Source organism: Scyliorhinus canicula, chromosome 8 (genome assembly GCF_902713615.1).
Source record: "Scyliorhinus canicula chromosome 8, sScyCan1.1, whole genome shotgun sequence".
NCBI lineage: Eukaryota > Metazoa > Chordata > Chondrichthyes > Carcharhiniformes > Scyliorhinidae > Scyliorhinus > Scyliorhinus canicula.
Genome location: NC_052153.1, coordinates 8,977,807 through 9,001,224, shown reverse-complemented (window position 1 = coordinate 9,001,224; position 23,418 = coordinate 8,977,807). Strand labels below are relative to the sequence as shown.

The window sequence follows — 23,418 nt, the reverse complement described above, 5'->3', positions numbered from 1 at the left end:
GTCCTTTAACATTCAAGCCTTGTTTTGTTCACTGGATCAGCCCCAGTGTTCCAGCTGTGGCGGTGTCCCCGTGCGTCGGGACCTGCCCTTAATTTGGGGACTAACTGGTTTCTGCTGTGCCTCTCAGAAAATCCCTGGCAACAGTGCGCTGGGAGCACAGGGGAATTCTGAAAGGATTGTCCATCACCCTCTATAAGTAAATGGATGCATTTTGATCCAATTGACTTGCATTGAATTTTCTCCTCCCATTTCCTGAGGTGCACTGACTCACACTTTTATATATTTCCAAATATTTTGTGGTACTTACTGAAATAGTCCTTGGGCGAAGGTAGACAGGTATTGAAAGCCTTTAAAATAAGGAGTGGTGGAACTGCAGCTTGAGCCAGTCCTTCCCCAAGGTTTACAAGTGCAACAGGTGATTAAGAAGGCAAATGGAATTTTGTCCTTCATTGCTAGAGGGATGGAGTTTAAGACTAGGGAGGTTATGTTGCAATTGTATAAGGTGTTAGTGTGGCCACACCTGGAGTATTGTGTTCAGTTTTGGTCTCCTTACTTGAGAAAGGACGTACTGGCGCTGGAGGGTGTGCAGAGGAGATTCACTAGGTTAATCCCAGAGCTGAAGGGGTTGGATTATGAGGAGAGGTTGAGTAGACTGGGACTGTACTCGTTGGAATTTAGAAGGATGAGGGGGGATCTTATAGAAACATTTAAAATTATGAAGGGAATAGATAGGATAGATGCGGGCAGGTTGTTTCCACTGGCGGGTGACAGCAGAACTAGGGGACATAGCCTCAAAATAAGGGGAAGTAGATTTAGGACTGAGTTTAGGAGGAACTTCTTCACCCAAAGGGTTGTGAATCTATGGAATTCCTTGCCCAGTGAAGCAGTTGAGGCTCCTTCATTACATGTTTTTAAGGTAAAGATAGATAGTTTTTTGAAGAATAAAGGGATTAAGGGTTATGGTGTTCGGGCCGGAAAGTGGAGCTGAGTCCACAAAAGATCAGCCATGATCTAATTGAATGGCGGAGCAGGCTCAAGGGGCCAGATGGCCTACTTCTGCTCCTAGTTCTTATGTTCTTATGTTCTTATAAGGTCAACGGGTCACGCGCACCTCCCCAAATGAGACTACCCAATTCAACACTGTAACCTCCGACCGGGCCAGAGGTAGAGCGTGGCATGTTTGCCAACTGACCCATTGATAGGAACGAATGACCAATCTCCAACCTAGGAGAGAATTTGGTGAACGAGGTGCTCCTGTGATTAGCTCCTTGGTCATCTCTTACGTCTGGTAGATGGGACACAGTAACTGAATATCGATGTCAGGTTTCCTATTGTTTGACTGTAGGTTTGGGGGGGAAATTATCGAGGGCATCGCCCAATCTATTTCAAGGCTCCTAGGTCTTCCCAAAAGGTTTATTCTCTCTTATTTTAACATATTCAGGTGCCCTGTCCAGAACTTAGAGACCCAGTTGGAATTGATGAGATAATCCAGACCACAACTAAGAAAGTGACTGGGAGTGAATGTGTTTTTTTTTGTTTTGAGATTTTATACTTTGTAATGATATGAGAGTGAATCCCATTTCAATTTTTGTGTTATAGGGAGCTGTCACCCAGGCGATGCCCTTTATTTTGGAGAATCTTTTCAACTTTCAGGGCCCACATGACGGTGTCCAGGATGGAGGATAGGTGCGGGCGTTGTGCAGGGGGCCTGTGAATCATGTGCACATGTTTTGGGCGTGTCCAAGTTTGAGGGGCTTTTGGAAGGGATTTTCAGGCGTAATATCAAGGATTTTGGGGGGGGGGGGGGGGGCGGGTAGAGGTACCCCAAGTCCGGAGGTGGTGATATTTGGAGTGTCAAGGGACCCAGTGGTGCAGGTGAGGAGAGAGGCCGACGTGTTGGCTTTCGCCTCCCTGATAGCCCAGAGATGGATTCTAACGTGCTGGCAAGGTCCGGAGCCGCCAAAGGCTAGGGCATTGGGTGAGCGATTTGGCAGAGTTCCTGCATTTGGGAAAGATCAAGTTCACCCTTTGATGTGTGGAGGAGGAGTTCATCTCAAGGTGGAAGCTGTTCATCGGCGTCTTTATAGAGTATTGAGTCGTCCGGGGGGGGGGGGGGGGGGGGGGGGGGGGTTGCGTTTTGTTTCTTGTTTGGATGAGGGGGTGGGGTGGAAAACTGGAAAGGAGGGGTTGTTGCATGTAGGGAGAGAGGTGTTTGTTTCCTGTTATTGCAGACTTTTGTATTTCTTGGTAATGAAAAATTGAAATTGGCTTCAATAAAAAGTTTTTTTTAAATCAAGCGCAGGCCTCCCTTCTCATGGTGAATAACCCATCCATTTTTGCTCCCTCATTGGTGGCCGAGATCCACTCTCTGCAATTTCCTCCTAAACCCCTAGTAGAAGATTTTCTCCATGGCAATTGTCCGGCCAATCAGAGTCGACTTGCCAACCAATCAGCACCCTTTTCTGCTATGATATATATTGTTGTTCCCTTTGAAATTTGGCATTCTTGTGCTTGTTCTGGTGAGATGAGAAACCAACAAATACCCCTCGGGAATCTGAAGAGAGACACTGGAACTAGGGGTTCTAGAACTAGGGGTTCTAGAACTAGGGGTCACTGATTAAAAATAAGGGGGTCACCCATTTAAGACGGGTGAGGGGAATTTTTTTCTCTGCAAGGGTCATGGGCAGCACGGTAGCATTGTGGATAGCACAATTGCTTCACAGCTCCAGGGTCCCAGGTTCGATTCCGGCTTGGGTCACTGTCTTGTGCGGAGTCTGCACATCCTCCCCGTGTCTGCGTGGGTTTCCTCCGGGTGCTCCGGTTTCCTCCTACAGTCCAAAGATTGCAGGTTAGGTGGATTGGCCATGATAAATTGCCCTCAGTGTCCAAAATTGCCCTTAGTGTTGGGTGGGGTTACTGGGTTATGGGGATAGGGTGGAAGGTTCTCATTCCAAGAGCCGGTACAGACTCGATGGGCCGAGTGGCCTCCTTCTGCACTGTAAATTCTATGAGGTCTTTGGAACTCGCTTTCGTGAAAGGCCGTGGACACAAGAACCTTTGAACACTTTTAAGCTAGAGGTGGATAGATTATTTATTAGCAATGGGGTGAAAGGTCACTGGGGGCAGGCGGGAGTGTGGAGTTCAGACTAAAATCAGATCACAACCTTATTAACTGACAGTGGCCTACCCCCTGCTCTTAATTCATACGTTCGCCTGCGTGTAACATTAACAACTATATTGTTACCAGCAGCATCCAATCTTGTCAGTTGCACATGATTATCAAGAGTGAAGACTGATGCAAAGTATGGTTAGTGTCTCCGCTTTTGCCAAGTCTTGTGTCTGCCTCTCTGAATAAAAGAGCGTTCAGTTATTCCCTGTGGAGTGATCGGGGTGGGGGAGGGGAGGGGGGGGGGGGGGGTGGATTGATTCCATCCTCAGGAACTGAGCTTGTGACTCTTTGGGTTCATGAAGCGGATGTCTCGGTTTTGATCATCATTATACTAGCGCAATGTGTCAAGTTTGAACTTCCCTTGTGGAATATTGACATTGATAAGACTTTGGGCTGACAGATCCTACATCTTGTGCCAAGTATTGGACGTAGACTAGGATTTGCGGCCTTTTGGAATTGTCCTGGAATCTCCAGCAACGAAAGATTGATCGCCACAGGATGCTGCGATGAGGTATTAACTTAAAAGACCATCTGCATTTTCAATTTTCTAAGTGCACTTTGATTTATTTATGATAGAAAATATAGAGATGGGCAAAAAGGGGATGCCAAGTCTGTAGTCACCAGTGTGCTTTCCAATTGACCGTGGGAAACCTGGGTGCCGCAAGATGGATGTGTTGGGCACGTAACTCATGTGCACCTCGGAATAACCCATCCATTTTGCTCCCTCATTGGTGGCCGAGGTCCACTCTGCAATTTCTTCCGAAACCCCAAGTAGAGGGTTTTCTCCAAGGCAATAGTCCGGCCAATCAGGGTCGACTTGACTGTCGATAAGACTGTGCTCCTTCTCCCGGCTTACAAGCAGAAACTCAAGCGGGAGAATCCAGCTAAGAAGGTTGTGCAGTGCTGGTCTGAGGAGACAGAAGAGCTCTTACGTGACTGCTTGGAGACAGTGGACTGGTCCATATTTAAGAACTCAGCGACTAACTTAAATGAGTATGTCACCACCGTCACAGACTTCATCAGCAAATGTGTGGACGACTGCGTGCCAAAGAAAGCAGTACGTACGTTCCCCAACCGGAAACCATGGCTCAACCGCGAGATTGACTCCCTACTGAAGGACAGATCTGAGGCGTTCAAGGCAGACGACCCTGTCCTATACAAGAAATCCAGGTACGACCTCCGCAAAGCCATCCGAGATGCCAAGAGAGAATATCAAACTAAGCTAGAGTCACAGACAGACTCTCGGCGGTTGTGGCAAGGACTAAGCAACATAACGGGCTACAAAGCGAAGCCGAGCAGTATCTCTGGCAGCAGTGCACCCCTCCCCGATGAACTTAACGCATTCTATGCTCGGTTTGAGCAGGTAACCAACAACCCGCTATCGAGTGCCCCAGCAACCCATAATTCACCCATACCCACCATCACAGTTTCCGAAGTCAGATCGGCCTTCCTGAAAGTGAACCCACGGAAGGCGATGGGCCTGGACGGGATCCCTGGTCGTGCACTCAGAACCTGCGCGGACCAGCTGGCAGAGGTTTTCACAGACATCTTTAACCTATCCCTACTCCACTCCGAGGTCCCCACCTGCTTCAAGAAGACCACCATCATACCGGTACCAAAGAAGAACCAGGCAACGTGCCTCAATGACTACCGCCCGGTGGCCCTGACGTCAGTTGTAATGAAGTGCTTTGAGAGGCTGATCATGAAGCGCATCACCTCCATACTCCCGGAACACCTTGACCCACTTCAATTCGCATACCGTCGCAACCGGTCCACATCAGACACCATTTCCCTGGCCCTACACTCATCCCTAGAGCATCTCGAAAACAAGGACTCCTACATCAGACTCTTATTTATTGACTACAGCTCCGCCTTCAACACCATAATCCCAGCCAAGCTCATATCAAAGCTCCAAAACCTAGGACTTGGCTCTCCACTGGATCCTTGACTTTCTGACCAACAGACCACAGTCAGTAAGAATGAACACCAACACCTCCTCCACAATAGTCCTCAACACCGGTGCCCCGCAAGGCTGCGTACTTAGCCCCCTACTCTACTCCCTGTACACACACGACTGCATGGCAAAACTTGGTTCCAACTCCATCTACAAGTTTGCTGACGATACGACCATAGTGGGCCGGATCTCGAACAACGACGAGTCTGAATACAGGAGGGAGATAGAGAACTTAGTGGAGTGGTGCAACGACAACAATCTCTCCCTTAATGCCAGCAAAACTAAAGAGCTGGTCATCGACTTCAGGAAGCATAGTACTGTACACACCCCTGTCAGCATCAACGGAGCCGAGGTAGAGATGGTGAGCAGTTTCAAATTCCTAGGGGTGCACATCACCAAAAATCTATCCTGGTCCACTCATGTCGACGCTATCACCAAGAAAGCACAACAGCGCCTTTACTTCCTCAGGAAACTAAGGAAATTTGGCATGTCCACATTAACCCTTACCAACTTTTACAGATGCACTATAGAGAGCATCCTCTCGGGCTGCATCACAGCCTGGTATGGCAACTGCTCGGCCCAGGACCGCAAGGAACTTCAGAGAGTCGTGAATACCGCCCAGTCCATCACACGAACCTGCCTCCCATCCATTGATTCCATCTACACCTCCCGCTGCCGGGGGAAAGCAGGCAGCATAATCAAGGATCCCTCCCACCCGGCTTACTCACTTTTCCAACTTCTTCCATCGGGCAGGAGATTCAGAAGTCTGAGAACACGGACGAACAGACTCAAAAACAGCTTCTTCCCCACTGTCACCAGACTCCTAAATGACCCTTTTATGGACTGTCCTCATTAACACTACACCCTGTCTGCTTCATCCGATGCCAATGCTTATGTAGTTACATTGTATATCTTGTGTTGCCCTATCATGTATTCTCATGTATTTTCTTGAATTCTGTTCAATTCCCTTTTCTTCCCATGTACTGAATGATCTGTTGAGCTGCTTGCAGAAAAATACTTTTCACTGTACCTCGGTACACGTGACAATAAACAAATCCAATCCAACTTGCCAACCAATCAGCACCCTTTTCTGCTATGATACATATTGTTGTTCCCTTTGAAATTTGGCATTCTTGTGCTTGTTCTGATGAGTGCAAGACAAAAATCTTTGACAACGTAGCCCCCTTTTCAGCATTCGATCCAAGTTGTGTCTTCTACTGTTTCCACGCCCGCCCCCACTTCTGTTCCCACTGATGCAGCTACGGTGAGCATTACACAGATTGATTAATGTGCTCCAATCCATGAAAAGATAAATGAGCAACTTTTTTTTCTGTTGAATATTCTCAACCTACTATTAAGTCAACAAAAACATCATAATTTTGAATATCCCGCTAAAGCCATTATTTCCACAGTGAACCTTGTCATTTATTTGATGGAATTGAAGGGAGTATGATCTCAGCCAGCCACATTCCACATGTAACTGTATCGCTGGCAGGTCCTGCCCTCCATCACTGATGCCCAATTGAGCTCATGTGAGTGATCCAAACCGAGGTGCTGATGTTTGGGGTGTTGGAGGGTAACACACCTTTATACATCTATCAACCTTCATTATTTGACAAGAATTTAGGGGCAGCACGGTGGCGCAGTGGTTAGCACTGCAGCCTCACGGCGCCGAGGTCCCAGGCTCGATCCCGGCTCTGGGTCACTGTCCGTGTGGAGTTTGCACATTCTCCCCGTGTCTGCGTGGGTTTCGCCCCCACAACCCAAAGATGTGCAGGGTAGGTGGATTGGCCACGCTAAATTGCCCCTTAATTGGAAAAAATAAATTGGGTACTCTAAATTTATTTTTAAAAAATGACATGGCTAGACTTTAGAACCTTTTACAGTTCACAAATTTTCAAGGAAGTATTTTGTTGCTGTATCTACGGATGTCAAGAAACAGAAATGAGCTATTAACCAAAAGTAAATATTGATGTAAGCTCAACGATGGATACCCAGATACCCTGAGTAATAAGCATGTCTTTGATATCAATTACCCCATTCAAGCAGAGATGGATAGGAGGAGATTTAATGAAGGTGTTTCCAATTGAATTGTGGGTTTAGGAAGAGTACATAGGAGGAACTGTTTTCACTGGCTATGGGGTCTTTGGAGTGTTGGGTGGCAACAGTAACCGGAGCAAAAAGATTTAAGTTAGTTTGCAAGAGGACCAGAGGAGACAGCGGGAGATTTATTTTCACACTGTAAATTGTTCTCAACTCGCACTGCCTGAAAAGACTGTGGAAGCCAACTCAATAATAACCTTGAAAAGAAGAATTAAATGCATGCTAGTAATGGTAGCCGTTGCAGGGCAATGATGAAGGAAAGGGGAGTGGGGCTAATTGGGTAGCTCTTTCAAAGAGCCAGGTCATGTTCAATGGGCTGAATGGCCTCCTTCTTTACTGTATCACTCAATGATTCTCTAATAAACCAGTGCCCCAGTACACACTCATTTCTCTTCTGTACATATTAAATATGTTTTGAAGCAAATGCCGACATTTAACTTTTAAAATATTTATCTATTCCCCATTACAGAATCGGTTCCTACCTCGGAGAATGGCAGGGTCCGGCGCGACTCAATGGGCGCCGGGGGCGCCTGAATTCTCCGGCCCATGATGAGCTGAAGTCCTGCCCGTCTGTAGCCGGTCCCGCCGGTGTAAGTTAGAGTAGGTACCTGACCAGTGGGACCTGGGGGCGCGGGCGGGCTCCGGGGTTCCTGGGGGGGTCGCGGGGGGATCTGGCCCCGGGCGGTGCCCTCACGGTGGCCTGGCCCACGATCGGGGCCGGCCGATCCACAGGCGGGCCTGTGCCATGGGGGCACCCTATTTCTCTGCATCGGCCGCTGTAGTCCTCCGCGATGGCCGATGCGGAGGCAAACCCTCCCGCGCATGCGCGGGGATGACGCCAGCATGCGCCGACTCGCGCCGGCCGGCGGAGACCCTTCAGCGCCAGTTGGCGCAGCGCCAAGCCCCTATCCCACCGGCCGGCGGGGCGCTAACCACTCTGGGGCGGGCCTAGCCCCTGAAGGTGTAGAGGATTCCGCACCTTTGGGGAGGCCCGACGCCGGAGTGGTTCACGCCACTCCGTCCCACCGGGACCCCCTGCCCCACTGGGTACGGGAGAATCCCGCCCCAGGTCTTGGACTGACTGCAGTGAATCCAGAATGATACTGGGGGGTAAAAGGGGTTAATCATCTCCCTGGTCATCCCTCGAAGTGAGGAGAATGATGTCACAGCCTTTTAGAAACACAGAAACCAGGAGCAGGAATAGGCTATTCGGCCCTTTGAGGCTGCTCCACCATTCAACATGGCTGATTGTCAATCTGAATGCCATATTCCTGCTTTCCCTCCATACTCCTTGATACTATTAAAATCTAAAAATAGTATCTATGTTTTCCTTGACTATATTCAATGATTTGTTCTCCCCAACCTTCTGTGGTAGAGAACTCCACAGATTCACTATCCTTTGAGTGAAGAGATGTTTCCTCACCTCAGGCCTGAATGGACTACCCCGTATCCAGAGACTACCCCTGGTTCTAAATTCCTCAACCACGGAAAACTTTCTCCCTGCATCGAGTCTGTCCAGCCCTGTTAGAATTTTATACGTTTCAATCAGATCACCACTCATCCTTCTGGACTCTGGTGAATACAGGCCCAGTTGAACCAATCTCTCCTCTTAGGACCGTCCTGCCAACCCCGTTATCAGCTTAACGAATCCCTGCTGCATTCCCGGAATGGCAAGTATATCCTTTCTTAGGTAGGTAGGCCAAACTGCATGCAATACTCCCAGTCTGCCCTCACCAAGGCCCTACGCAATGGCAGTAAGACATCGCTACTTCTGAACTCAAAACCTCTTGCAATGAAGGCCAACATACCATTTTAAAAAGAGGAGGCTGTTGTTCTACAGAGACCACACTGTTCTGGTTGACCAGGGGACTCTCCCGCTGTTGCCTCCTGTCACAAACACATTGGAAGGGTTCACAGGCCGCTAATCGGCCTACTTGGCCGTGTTATGAAAGCACCTCCCTCGGCCACTGAGTCCTGGACTGAGACTTGAACCCGGAGCATCCGGCTCAGAGACAGGTACGCTACCCACCGCACCACAAGACTTTCCATCCTCTCCCTACACATACGTTTCCTTGTTGACGACTGTGCGTAAAATAAAATAATGAGTAAATCTGTCAGTGACAGCTACCCCACCGTATTCTACCTCTTCTATCAAGGCTTCGTCTAATTTTTTCAGAGGAACTTTTTCTCTCAGACGCTTGTCAGCCTTTGGCATTCTGCTCCCCAGAGGGCAGTGGAGACTGGTCCTCGAATATAGTCAAAGCTGGGTTAGATGGTTGAGGGTTACTGGATGGGGTAAGGGGGCGGGGGGGTTTGGGGGGGTTGGGGGAGTGCACGGAGACAGAAAGGTGGCATTGAGACCACAATAAGAATCAGCCACGGCGGAGTAGGCTTGAGGGGCAGAATGGCCTACTCTTGCTTCGAACAGTTGTGTTCCCTCTGCTCAGTGAGGGTCTCCACCTGCCCCAGTACTTTTCTGTTTTCACATTTTTCATTTGTGTGGCACATCCGATTTTTTGGATGGTTCCTTTGAATGAAGGACTGCCCCATGTGAACAAAATCCCAATTCATCTAGAGGGCTACACACGACATGATATTCTAGTTCCACAAGACACATTTGTAGCAGAGGAGTTGAGGATACCTTTGATGTCTTGCTGAGTTTCATTTCCTTCTATCGCCATAAAGAAACAAGAAGAACGTTAAATTGAGAAAACCTTCCAGTACGGCAGAATAAATGCAGTGAACAGCGAGCGCCAGAATCACAGCTGTTAATCAAACCACAGGAACAATGCGCACGTCTGTAAGTGGAACATTAGATCACACGCTCTCGTCTACCAACTTTGTTTTGTTCTGCTCTTGACATGGCATAAGCTGCTTCCTTGATGTGCACTCTGACAAAGGAAGGTTCAGACTTGGAGATAGCTTTAACACGTTTATTACTCTCCCGTTAATCCTGCTATAGCTACTCAGACTGACAAACCAGTCTGCTACAATCCACGTGGTGGGTGTGATGTGTTGAATCAACCCTGTGTACACACTGAGAGTCTCCACTGGAAAGAAGAAGATCATGTGTGCTGTGTCCTTTATATATGGGTTGGTGTAATGCCCCCCTGTGGTGGTGTCACCTCTGTGTGTATCGTGAATGCCCATTAGTCGTGTCCTATCTTACTGACCTATTGGTTGAATGTCTGTGTGCCATGTCTCTGGTGCTCCCTCTAGTGTCTAGCTAGTCTATGTGTATTTACATTAACCCCTTGTGTATTTACAGTGATGCACATCACCACAAACTTAACAATAATTCATCTGGAACTACAATGCATACTTTAGACTAAGGAGATCGGACTGTCGTCTGCTGACACCAGCTCACAGTGGATCTGGGATAGGTACAGAGTGTGGGGGGAACTGATAATGTGGGCCAGTGATGTCAGGGAGTTGCAAGCATGTTGCACAGTTGACATAAATGTAGGAAGTGCTGGAAAACCCAGTGGGGCTGGCAGCAGATGGAGAGAATTACAAACCAACCACGACCGTTATCACTCGCTTTGCCTCTTGTTCCATAACATCTTTGTCGTTTAGCGTCTCCCGTCCTCTGCCTATCCTGTCCCAGACTTCCCCTTTCTTGCACCTCCCACTCCTCTTAACGGTCTAAAACCCACCACGTTTCTACCTCCCGCTATTTCCAAAGAAGAGTCACATTGGTCTCAAGATGATAATTTTGTTTCTCTCCCCACCGACGCTGCCAGACTTCGCTGCGTTTCTCCGGCACTTTCCGTTTTGTATTTCAGGGGGTGAATTCTCCGCCTCCCCAGTCACATGTTCCTCAGCGGCACGCTGTCGCTGGCAGCGGGATTCCCCTTTCCCGCTGCTGGCCAATGGGATCTCTCCCTGTAGCCGTCCCACACAGCCGGGATACTGCGGGCGGGCCTGCACTGCTGCCGGAACAGGGACTCCCACCGGCGGAGAATTCACCCGCATCCCGGAGTGTTTTACTTTTATTCTTAAATATGTGATGCTGAGGGGTGGAGGGAGGGGAGGGAGGGAGGGGCGGAGTCGATATTTTCTCCAATCAGTAATAATTCTCAGCCTAATCGGACACAGGTAGCGAAACAAATCTGGGTGTCCTTAAACAGGAGTTGTCGGAAAACCGGACACTTTTAGAATGTTCGTGCAGCAATTTGAATTGAGTAAAGCTAAGAAAAAAAATGTATCCGGACGATTTGGCTACATTGGCGAGGTGTGGGTTCAGTGATTTTGCCGGTTCACATTCCGCTCCAAATGACCCTTGACCCTGCCGAACCTGGCTTGCCCCAGGTCCCCTGCCCATGCTGCTACCTGCCCGACCCGAAATCTGACAATATGCAAAATCCAGCATGGCCTAAATCCCAAAGGTGACAGGTTCGAGGTATTATACCTGAACAGCACAATAGGCGACCATTCAGTGTTTTAAGGAGACCGGTTATGGTGTTGATGGTTGTGATGGTGAATTGACACACCCCCCACCATTTAGTATGTAGTCAAGCGGGGTCAGTGCTCATGATTACAGCATCATGCTTTTTGCCAAGCGAGCAGATCATTCATGAATACTTTCACAAAGCAATGTTAGCGAGCATATGTTCATGATGGCCTGGATATTAACCACTGCTCACACACTCCCATGATGCGTGGGAAGGCATGAGATTCAAATCCTAAATAACTGGGGAACAGCTGATGATTTTTATGTCAGGTAATGGGTTCATATCCTATCTTGCGGAGATAGAATCCTTCATGAATATTTTTAAATTGGGCACTTGCATTTGGGAACCTGATTTAAATTTAGCAATCACTGGTTCGGAAAACCTGGGGCGGGATTCTCCCATCTGAAGGCAGAGTGTTGACGCCGTCGTAAAAGCTGGAGAGCCGCTCCAGCTGCCGATACCGGCATCAAATGGGCGCCGCAGGTCTGTATGCGCACTGCGACCAGCGCGAATGCGCGCATGCGCAGTAGCCTCCTTCTCCGCCCCGGCCCCAACGCAACATGGCGACAGGGGCCGGCGTGGAGCAAAAGAGGGTCTCCAGGGTGGGTGATGGTATAGAGGCAGTGTCACTGTGTTCGGAATCTAGAGATCCAGGTTAAAGGTCGGGGGTGTAGGTACAAATCCCACCACGGCAGCTTTTAGAACTTAAATTTGCTAAATGGAACCTGGAATTGAAAGCTAGTCTCAGTAATGGTGGAAAGTCATCTGGTTCATTGCCGTCGCGACGGAAATCTGCCATCTACACGTGAACAAAGAGCAAAGAAAAGTACAGCACAGGAACAGGCCCTTCGGCCCTCCAAGCTTGTGCCGACCATGCTGCCCGACTAAACTACAATCTTCTACACTTCCGGGGTCCATATCTCTCTATTCCCATCCTATTCATGTATTTGTCAAGATGCCCCTTAAATGTCACTGTCGTCCCTGCTTCCACCACCTCCTCCGGCAGCGGGTTCCAGGCACCCACTACCCTCTGTGTAAACAACTTGCCTCGTACATCTCCTCTAAACCTTGCCCCTCGCACCTTAAACCTATGCCCCCTAGTAATTGACCCCTCTACCCTGGGGAAAAGCCTCTGACTATCCACTCTGTCTATACCGCTCATAATTTTGTCAACCTCTATCAGGTCGCCCCTCAACTTCTGTCGTTCCAGTGAGAACAAACCAAGTTTATTCAACGTCTCCTCATAGCTAATGCCCTCCATACCAGGCAACATCCTGGTAAATCTCTTCTGCACCCTCTCTGAAGCCTCCACATCCTTCTTGGGCACTATACTCCAAGTGGGGCCTCAGTGTGGCTCCAAGTGTGGCTTCAGACCCACAGCAATGTGGTTGACTCTGAAATTGCCTCATGAGCCACTCTGTCCAAGGGTAATTAGGGAAACAAACGCTGGTTTTGCCAACGACGCCCACATATCAGCACAGAATTTAAAAAATAAAGGATGAATCCTGATTGACCAGCGATCTTCTGTTTTTATTTCTGAATGAAAAGGTTTGAATTTCTATGGGCGGGAGTCTCGGTTTCCCCAGTCCAATGGGTTTTCCCATTGAAGACACATCACGTCGCCAGGTAACCGCCGAGCGGGGGGGGGGGGGGGGGGTGGGGCTGCCGGCGGGAAAAGGGAATCCCAACGGCCAGAGAATTCCAGACAAAGTTAAAGCGTTGATATAATGCCCTCCTCAACTCAGGATGTTCCCCAGCCATTTGAGGGATGATCACTGCCACGGGAAAGGAAATGTAGAAAACAATCGCCAGGGCTTTGATCTTTTAATGGGGTTTATGTCAGAACGGCTCTCGGTAGGTGTTCGCCCGAAACACATGCATGTGGGCTAATTGGGCACGGCCTTCGCCACCAGAGGGTGGGCGAGAGGCCAGAACTGTGGGATTACAGAATTCTCGGAGGGTTATGGGCGGAAGGAGATTGCAGAGATGGGGGGGGGGGGGGCATGGAGGGCTTTGAAAACAAGGATGAGAACTTTGAAATCAAGGTTTTACTAGTCCAGTGTCGGCCCGGGGTGGGGAAGGGAATCAGACCCAGTTGTGGTAGTGTAAAAATGTTAATAAATAAAGTTTAAGGGGATGGGGATAATTAAAGGGCCGTGTCAGTATTGGTTAAAGATAAACATTTTGAAAGCTGCAGGATGGCTTAAAATGTATTTTTTTAAATTCTTTCATGGGATGGGGGCATCGTTGCCAAGGGCAACGTTGCGGCCCATCACTACATACCTTGAACTGAGCGGCTTGAGGGCCAGAGTCAAGCACATCGCTGTGGCCAGACCAGGTAAGGACGGCCGATTTCACAGAATGACAGAATTGTTACAGTGCAGAAGCAGGCCATTCAGCCCGTCATGCCCACACCCTTAGTGAACCAGATGTTTTTTTCTTACAGCAATCAATGATAGTGTCACGGTCACCATTTATTGTCTTTCAATTCCAGGGTTGTTAATTAAATTTGAATTCCATCAGTTGCCGTGGTGGGGTTTGAACCCGTACCTCCAGAGGCCTGGGCCACAGGATTGCTAGTCCAGTGGCGTTATTACTATGCCACCATCTCCCCTTAAACTTGCCACATTGCAAAGGCAGATGCCTAAGAGATAGGGATAGGGAACTCGAGGTGCTGGGATGAATCTGCAGATATATGCCTGAGCAGTCCAGACACTGAGCCTATGCTCAATGGCTGCTGGGGTGGCAATGGTTCTCTAATGAGGCTGTTGCAAAGAGAGTCACCCTCAATACTGTGATCACCTTGGCTATGTCCTTCTTTTCAAGGGTGTTGCTATAAGAAAGCATCTGATATTAGGATGTCAAACATAGTGGCAGCACGGTAGCATTGTGGTTAGCACAATTGCTTCACAGCTCCGGGGTCCCAGGTTCGATTCCCGGCTTGGGTCACTGTCTGTGCGGAGTCTGCACGTTCTCCCCTTGTGTGCGTGGGTTTCCTCCGGGTGCTCCGGTTTCCTCCCACAGTCCAAAGATGTGCAGGTTAGGTGGATCGGCCATGATAAACTGCCCTTAGTGTCCAAAATTGCCGTGATGGTTGGGTGGGGTTACTGGGTTATGGGGATAGGGTGGGGTTGTGGGCTTGGGTGGGGTGCTCTTTCCAAGAGCTGGTGCAGACTTGATGGGCCAAATGGCCTCCTTCTGCACTGTGAATTCTATGTCTATTCCTATTCCTTTGTCAGTGGCCCTGATATTTACAGGAATGTGGTTCTGAGGGGTGTGGGAGTTAAAGGAAATTTAACTCCATAGGATGTGGCCTTTCCTCTGTAGAAAGCCCTTTACCCTGACGCCATCCTGATTGGCAGGCTTGACTCCCTCTTGGGTGGGTAGAGAATGAGGTGCAGAGAGAGAGCCAGCACTATTTTAAAGGGCATGATGTGGAGATGCCGGCGTTGGACTGGGGTGAGCACAGTAAGAAGTCTTACAACACCAGGTTAAAGTCCAACAGGTTTGTTTCAAACACGAGCTTTCGGAGCACGGCTCCTTCTTCAGGTGAATGGAAAGGCTTGTTCCAGAAATGTTTATATAGACACAGTCAGAGATGCCCCGGAATGCGAGCACCTGCAGGCAATCAAATCATCAAAGATGCAGAGAGAGAGGTAACTCCAGGTTAAAGAGGTGTGAATTGTCCCAAGCCAGTTCAGTCGGTAGGCCTCTGCAAGTCCAGGCTTGTTGGTGGGGGCCGAATGTAATGCGACATGAATCCCAGATCCCGGTTGAGTCCGCATTCATGCGTGCGGAACTTAGCTATAAGTTTTTGCTCAGCAATTTTGCGTTGTCGCGTCTCCTGAAGGCCTCCTTGTAGAATGCTGACCCGGAGATCAGAGGCTGAATGTCCTTGACTGCTGAAGTGTTCCCCAACTGGAAGGGAACAGTCCTGCCTGTTGATAGTCGCACGATGCCCGTTTATTCGTTGTCGCAGTGTCTGCATGGTCTCGCCAATGTACCACGCTTCGGGACATCCTTTCCTGCAGCGTATGAGGTAGACTACATTGGTCGAGTCGCACGAGTATGCGCCGCGTACCTGGTGGGTGGTGTTTCCACGTGTAATGGTGACAGTGTCTATATAAACATTTCTGGAACAAGCCTTTCCATTCACCTGAAGAAGGAGCCGTGCTCCGAAAGCTCGTGTTTGAAACAAACCTGTTGGACTTTAACCTGGTGTTGTAAGACTTCTTACTGTATTTTAAAGGGAGCATGCGTGTGAGGGTTTGGGGGTCCTACTTTGTGGGAGAAGGTGATCACCGATCCAGGGGTGCATCTGATACCTGTGGCTCGTTGGGTGTGGGCGGAGAGGATCATCCATCAACGATGAGGTTCCAACCCCTGGATCCTTGTGTGTTCCGATTATGAGGGAGGCACGGGGTGTGGGGAGTTTCTGGTTTTTAAGAGGGTGGTCTGATGGCTGGTCGGGTGTCTGTTGGTGGACAGGAAGGAAGATAAGCTGGGTGAGCTGGGGAAAGCACTCATGCTGCGCTTGATCCACAAGCAGTGCTGCAAAGGCACTTTCCCACAATTCAGTCCTCACCTCAGTTTATCTGTTGGTTTCCCTTGGGAAACAGGAACGACCAGGGTTAAACTTGGAAGGCATGTTAAGTATGAGGTACACAACCTCATCATACTCTTTAAATGGACAGTCATCCTCCCGGGAATTGCTTGGTTGCTCACCCCGACCCACCTCCTTTGAAACTGAAAGAGGGTGGGTGAATGTTGGACTGGGGTTTGGTCCGAGAATTCTAAAGTGTTAATACCCCATCTAACCCCAATCCATGCATGTGTTGTGGTTTAAAGCTACACTCTGGGTCTGCTGTTCCAAATACCTTTGAGAATAGGATCTTCCTAACACACCAGTTATCTGTAATGTGACGTATGATCACTTCCAGTTGCGGAGGCGAGCAGTGAGGGCGCAGACAGGATGTTTCGATATCTATGAATGGTTAAAGCTTTCGGGGTGAGTTTCCTGAGGGCCTTGTGGTTTCTGCGACAGTGGAGAATTCTGATGTGGTGGGAATAAGCGGAACCGAGAGGCTAAAGTTCACCCTGTGTGAAGTGAAAACTTGCACAACGAACTATTCTGGTTAGTTGTTTTAATAGAAAGAACCTGCAGCTCAAAGCAGCCAAGTCAGTAAGGAGGGTTGCTTTAATGGGGGAGAATATGAATACAGTGATTATATTCATGAGGGCGTCAACAGCAAGATAAGAAAGGCCATTCAGCCCCTCTTAATTTACCCATTCTGAGAGATCCAAATGTTCCCCCCTTGGAACGTCCAATTGGTTCTTAAACCTTTCCAAGGATTTGGTCTCAAATCTATCGAGAAGTATATTCTCTCACAGATTATTGTTCATAGAACATAGAACATAGAACAATACAGCAATACGGCCCTCGATGTTGTGCCGAGCAATGATCACCCCACTCAAACCCACGTATCCACCCTATACCCGTAACCCAACAACCCCCCTTAACCTTACTTTTTTAGGACACTACGGGCAATTTAGCATGGCCAATCCATCTAACCTGCACATCTTTGGACTGTGGGAGGAAACCGGAGCACCCGGAGGAAACCCACGCACACACGGGGAGGAAGTGCAGACTCCACACAGACAGTGACCCAGCCGGGAAACCGAACCTGGGACCCTGGAGCTGTGAAGCATTTATGCTAACCACCATGCTACCGTGCTGCCACGTGGTGAGAGGCCTTCCCTGCTATTCAGGCTGCATCCTTCAGTTCTACCATGCTGTATGTTCCAGTATGCTGCACCTTTCTGATCCTGTTTTTCTATTTTTCATGTTGTCCATTTTGGAAGGACAAATATGAATGCGGAATACAGGGTTAATGGTAGGGTTCCTGGCAATGTGGAGGAGCAGAAAGGTCTTGGGGTCTATGTTCATAGATCTTTGAAAGTTGCCACTCAAGTGGATAGAGCTGTGAAGAAGGCCTATGGTGTGCTAGCGTTCATTAGCAGAGGGATTGAATTTAAGAGCCATGAGGTGATGATGCAGCTCTACAAAACCTTGGTAAGGCCACATTTGGAGTACTGTGGCAGTTCTGGTCACCTGATTTTAGGAAGGATGTGGAAGCTTTGGAAAAGGTGCAAAGGAGATTTACCAGGATGTTGCCTGGAATGGAGAGTATGTCTTACGAGGAAAGGTTGAGGGTGCTAGACCTTTTCTCATGTCAGAGGTAGGTTCTTTACCCAGAGAGTAGTGGGGGCATGGAATGCACTGCCTGTGGAAGTAGTTGAGTCAGAAACATTAGGGACCTTCAAACGGCTATTGGATAGGTACATGGATTACAGTAGAATGATGAGGTGTAGATTAATTTGTTCTTAATCCGGGACAAAAGTTCGGCACAACATCGTGGGCCGTAGGGCCTGTTCTGTGCTGTATTTTTCTATGTTCTATGTTAAGCTTGCTGACCTAGAATTGGACCAATGGCCCATTTTCTGTGACATGGTTAGATGTGTCAGATTCAATGCATCCGCCTAGCACAGGGGTGGGAAAACTACGGCCCGCGGGCCGCATGCGGCCCGCCAAAGGTCTTTATGCGGCCCACCAAGTCATTTTTTAAAAAAATGTTTTAAAAAAATTTTTTTTTAAAACTTTTTAATTATTTTTTTAAGGTTAATGGGGGGTCTATTGGGTTACTTACTGGTATAGGGTGGATACGTTGACTTGAGTAGGGTGATCATTGCTCGGCACAACGTCGAGAGCCGAAGGGCCTGTTCTGTGCTGTACTGTTCTATGTTCTATATGAGGCGCCCAGAATCATAACCGGGTGAAGTAATTATTTTACTTAATATACTATGCGGCCCTTTAAAATTGTGAATTTCTGAATGTGGCCCTTGCACGGAAAAGTTTGCCCACCCCTGGCCTAGCATATTCAGCCACGCTGTGTATTCATTACCTTAATGCTTTCCCTTTGTAGGAAATTTAAAGGAAGCATCAAAAGTGTTCGCCAAAATGATACTCTAACTGGGTGCAGAAGCGATTAAACATTTTGGAATGAACTGGTTATTGGAACAGTGTTGTTATCTGTTTCACTGAGTGCTGTTTCTCTCGAGATGAGAAGATAGGAGAGGTCATAGATTTCATCATCGAGTTTGCAGTGCAGAATGAGGCCATTCGGCCCATCGAGTCTGTACCAGCCCTCGGAAAGAGCACCCTGCCTCAGCCCACGCCCCCACCCTATCCCAGTAACCCAACTTAACTTTTTTATTTTGGACACTAAGGGGAAATTTAGCACGGCCAATCCACCTAACCCGCACAGCTTTGGACTGTGGGAGGAAACCGGAGCACCTGGAGGAAACCCACGCAGACACGGGGAGAACATGCAGACTCCACACAGACAGTCACCCGAGGCCGGAATTGAACCCAGATCCCTGGAGCTGTGAGGCATCAGTGCTAACCACTGTGCCACCATGTCACCCATGATGGGGGCCTTCAAAACTATTACAGGCCAGCAGTGCAGCAGATGTTCCCACGTATAGGGAGGTCAAAGTTATGGGTCATAAATACAAGGTGGTGACGAACAAATCTAATAGAAAATCCAGGAAAAGCGTCTTTACCCGGAGAGTGGTGAGAATGTGTAACTCGCTCCCACAGAGAGTGGTTGAGCTGAATAGTACAGATCCATTTAAGAGAAAGCTGGATAAACATGTGATGGAGAAAGGAAAAGAAGGAATGGATGGCGGGCTGGGGGGGGGGGGGGGGGGGGCATGGGCTTGCAAGGAGCATATAAACTAGCATGGACCAGTTGGGCTGAATGGCCTGTTTTTGTGCTGCAAATGTTATATAATTCCTTTCATTTGTACCATCAGGTAATTGTTACAAAACTAGTCAAAGGTTTTGGACATCGATATCTATGTGCAATAGGTAGCTGATCTTATCCACCTGGAAGAATAATGTTGTGGTTTATTTAACTTTTTGGTTCAGCACACTGGGCTAAATCACTGGCTTTTAAAGCAGACCAAGGCAGGCCAGCAGCACGGTTCAATTCCCGTACCAGCCTCCCTGAACAGGCGCCGAATGTGGCGACTAGGGGCTTTTTAACAATAATTTAATTGAAGCCTACTTGTGACAATAAGCGATTTTCATTTCATTTTCAGAAGTAACATATGAAAAGCATCAGTGCCCCCACCAATGCATAACATGGTGGAGAGAGGGCGATCAGGGCATCTAAACTAAAGGTATTGCTTACAATGAATACACAAGAATATGAACAAGACAAATCGGGACATGCATAAGCCGTGGAGAGCCCATAAATGTTTACTGCCTTCCTTGTAAATAGCACACCACATTCAACAGCAGCAGGAGACAGCAAACGCAACACTCATAAGCTGCAGCAGTGATGTGTTACAGTTCAGTCAAGGAGTCCGGGTTGTGGAGGCAACATACACTTTTCCATGCATGTCGTAGTCTGGGAGGATGGGAAGGATTTAAATTCCCTTCCATCGGATCGCTGACCAGGAATCTCTCCCACTCTGAGCACCTGCTATAGATGGGTGTAGGAAGGATTTGAAGGTTGATACCCAACTTGTTTTGTCCGTGACAAAAACACATCTTCCTTGGCCATCATGTTCTGGGGGGGGGAATCGAGCCCAGAGCCTCTAGCTCAGAGACAGGGACGATACCCAATGCACCACAAGACCTCCAATATAGATTCTGCAACAATCTTTACTGTGTAGCAAAAGCCTCTTACTGGGAGGAGCCCATGCCTCTTTTACCCAATTCCTCCTCCCATTTTTGCATTTGCATTGTAGCTTTGAGTGAAAAGAATGCATCTATGAAGAAGCCTCCCAATAAGATGCGTTCACTGGATTAGTGGCAGCATTCACAGCACACATGCATGAACCTTAATTGGCAACAATACCTCGTTCAGTTGCATTTGTCATGTTAAAATCTGCACAATGGGGAGAAAAGCAAATTAAGTGTCGGAAAACGATTTGACATGCAACAACCAAATAACCGCACTGGCAGAAATGAATGCTGTGCTGTTTTGTATATGTGGTGTGTCCTCATTGACTATCGTCCCGTCGATAGAACTGAAGATCAAGAAGGTTGCGTGAGAAAGTCTGATCGGACGATTTTAGTTTGTTAAACTTGCTGTCCTTTAAATGTCAACGTTTTATGGGATTTCAAATCAAAATCCAGTTTTTGTTTTCATGCAAACTTCTCTTTCCAAAGACTGAATGTTGCCTGCAGAGACTGTCTTGTCGATGCCTTTGATCAGAGGTACAACCTCAGTTTGTTACGGCAACTAGCTGTGTGTTTGTGTAGATATTATCCGAGGGTATTTGTATTGAAGTGACTCTGAACCAAATTGGCACCAAAGATTCCAAGGAGTGAACCCATTTATTTTAAGTAGTTTGACATCTTCATTAAAACAGGGGACGAGACACATTTCTTACATAATCATTTTACATAAAAATGGCTTTTTTACAGAAAGGAATCAACATTATTTCTAAGTTAGGAGTATATAGAATACATCTGCATCCGAGGGGCTATTTCTGCTTCAACGTACAATTAATTGAAACTTGAAGTATCAAACTCACCCTGCACTTCCAGAGTTACAGATCTGGAATACTCCAAGCCCAGGCTATTCCTCGCCAAACACCGATACTGTCCAGCATCCTCAATTTGAACACTGCGGATCCTTAAGTTCCCAGACTCGAGGACAGAGGTTCGAGGGTGATCCTTCTATGGGGAGAACACGTTTCGTTATTAGCTTGGCCCTGTAAAAGCACAGTTCCATTAAGTTTTTTTTTTAAGAGAATCGATTTGGAGGTTTTCCATGGTTAAGCAGAAGGCTGTGGAAGCCAAATCACTGGGTGTCTTTAAGACAGAGATAGATAGGTTCTTGATTAATAAGGAGATCAGGGGTTATGGGGTGAAGGCAGGAGAATGGGGATGAGAAACATATCAGCCATGATTAAATGGCAGAGCAGGCTCGATGGACAGAATGGCCTAATTCTGCTCCTAAGTCTTGTGGTGTTATGGTCTTAAGTGGGAATTCAGGCTGGCGCTCTGGATGCAGTAGGTGCTGCACTGTCAAAGGTGCCATTTTTCCCATTAATGTTCAATCGAGGCCCCACCCGCTCTCTCAGGTAGATCTAGATGTTCCCAGGCACTGATGACAGTCGTGATCTCATTGAATAGCGGGACAGACTTGAAGGGCCGAATGGCCTACTTTTGCTCCCACGCCTTATAATCTATTCTGAAGAAGATCTAGCATCCAGATCAATAATTACAACATAATCATTGACAAAGATGATCTGATCATTATCAGATTGCTATTTGTGGGAGCTTACCCTGCACAACATGGCTGCCGCATTTCATTGATGACAGCCATGACTTCGCTGCGGTAGTACTCCACTGGCCGCAAAGGTTGTGAAACGTGCTATTTCGAAAAATAGTATTTGTAAGTGGTGAGCTGGAAATTTATTTCTCAATCGGAGTTGATTAATCGCCAAGTGTGACTCAATTCAAAAAGTCCCTGGGTCTTTCCAATTCCGGAGGATTTCAGACATCACGTCGAATGGAATAGAGGTTGAATCTGTGACAACCGCTGTGAAACAGGAACAGTAAGTGAACCTTCTGAATCCTTGTGTCATAACCGGAGACACTAATGAAACCTTAAGCAGGTCATTGGACATGTATGAGACTGGGAGATTGATATTACCATGGGGAATACACACTTCCCTACTGATGGGCAGGGCACCTCCTTCTACATCCTGTATGAAACCGGAGGGCCATGAACTGTGAGCTGGCCCCTGTGGTAGAGTGACTGCTCTGTAAATCTTGTCCTGTTGCATGAAACCTTTTTCCTTTGACCCAAACTGTTCGGCTTCGGTGTGGACGCCTTTCCGGGACCTTATAATACCTTGGGTTAGATTGCCCGTCAAATCTCAGTGGATGGGAAGGAAATCTAGTCTGTGCGCTATAACACTACCCCTGCAAAGCTCCAGAAGACGTTTTACGTACTTTGAGCGCACTTTCGTCTTTGATCCACGAAATGGCTGGCTTTGGGTTGCCCATTGTACTGCAAGGTAACACGACCTTTGACCCTAACAACACCCTGACGTCAGTGGGTGGTCGCGTGATCGTCGGTTCTGAGGGGATAAGAAGTGAACAAAATGACACGCGGGAAATATCATTACAAATACTCTTATTTTCTGCGATAAGTCGTCGACGTGTTTGTCGCTCTAAGTTTAGGCCTCGTTGGAGTCACCGCCTGCACACACTGCTGAAGCAGCACCGCCATTCACAAAGCTTCAGGAACATTATGAAAAAGCTTTTGCGCTGTGAACTTTCACGCCTGGACACCACTTCCTGCCCAGGTGGTGGCAGCAGATTCAATGGTAACTTTCAGAACAGAATTGGACATACGGTTGAAAAAGAAAATTTTCAGGGCTGTGGGGGGGGGAAAGAGCGGGAGAAGTGGGATGAATGGGAAGCTCTTTCAGGGAGCCAGTACAGACATGGTAGGCTGAATGGCCACGTGTCAAACCAGACAGCTCATTCAAAAAGTGGTAAGCTCACAACATCTGAGAGTTGGTCACGCGTGCGTTCCTGGGATTTCGGGCACATTCCTGGACCTATATTGTTCAACCACCCCGCCGTAGCTGAGATCAGCTGGAATGACCTACCTGGAGCGAGGATCAAAGGCTGGAAGAGACTATTC

At 48.0% G+C, this 23,418-nt stretch overlaps 1 protein-coding gene across 3 annotated transcripts in view; it reads right to left on the bottom strand.

Annotated features, from left to right (window-relative positions):
* musk (muscle, skeletal, receptor tyrosine kinase) overlaps positions 1–23,418 on the bottom strand; it is a 176,613-nt gene that overhangs the window by 127,057 nt on the left and 26,138 nt on the right. The window contains exons 4-7 of one of the 3 annotated variants that reach the window (XM_038804136.1): positions 22,719–22,846; positions 21,290–21,434; positions 20,608–20,637; positions 9,868–9,897 (exon numbers count right to left, since the gene is read on the bottom strand). In XM_038804136.1, the coding sequence (XP_038660064.1) occupies positions 9,868–9,897; positions 20,608–20,637; positions 21,290–21,434; positions 22,719–22,846 (333 nt within the window). The remainder of the gene's footprint in view (positions 1–9,867; positions 9,898–20,607; positions 20,638–21,289; positions 21,435–22,718; positions 22,847–23,418) is intronic. The other 2 variants (XM_038804137.1, XM_038804138.1) reach the window with 2 other exon arrangements.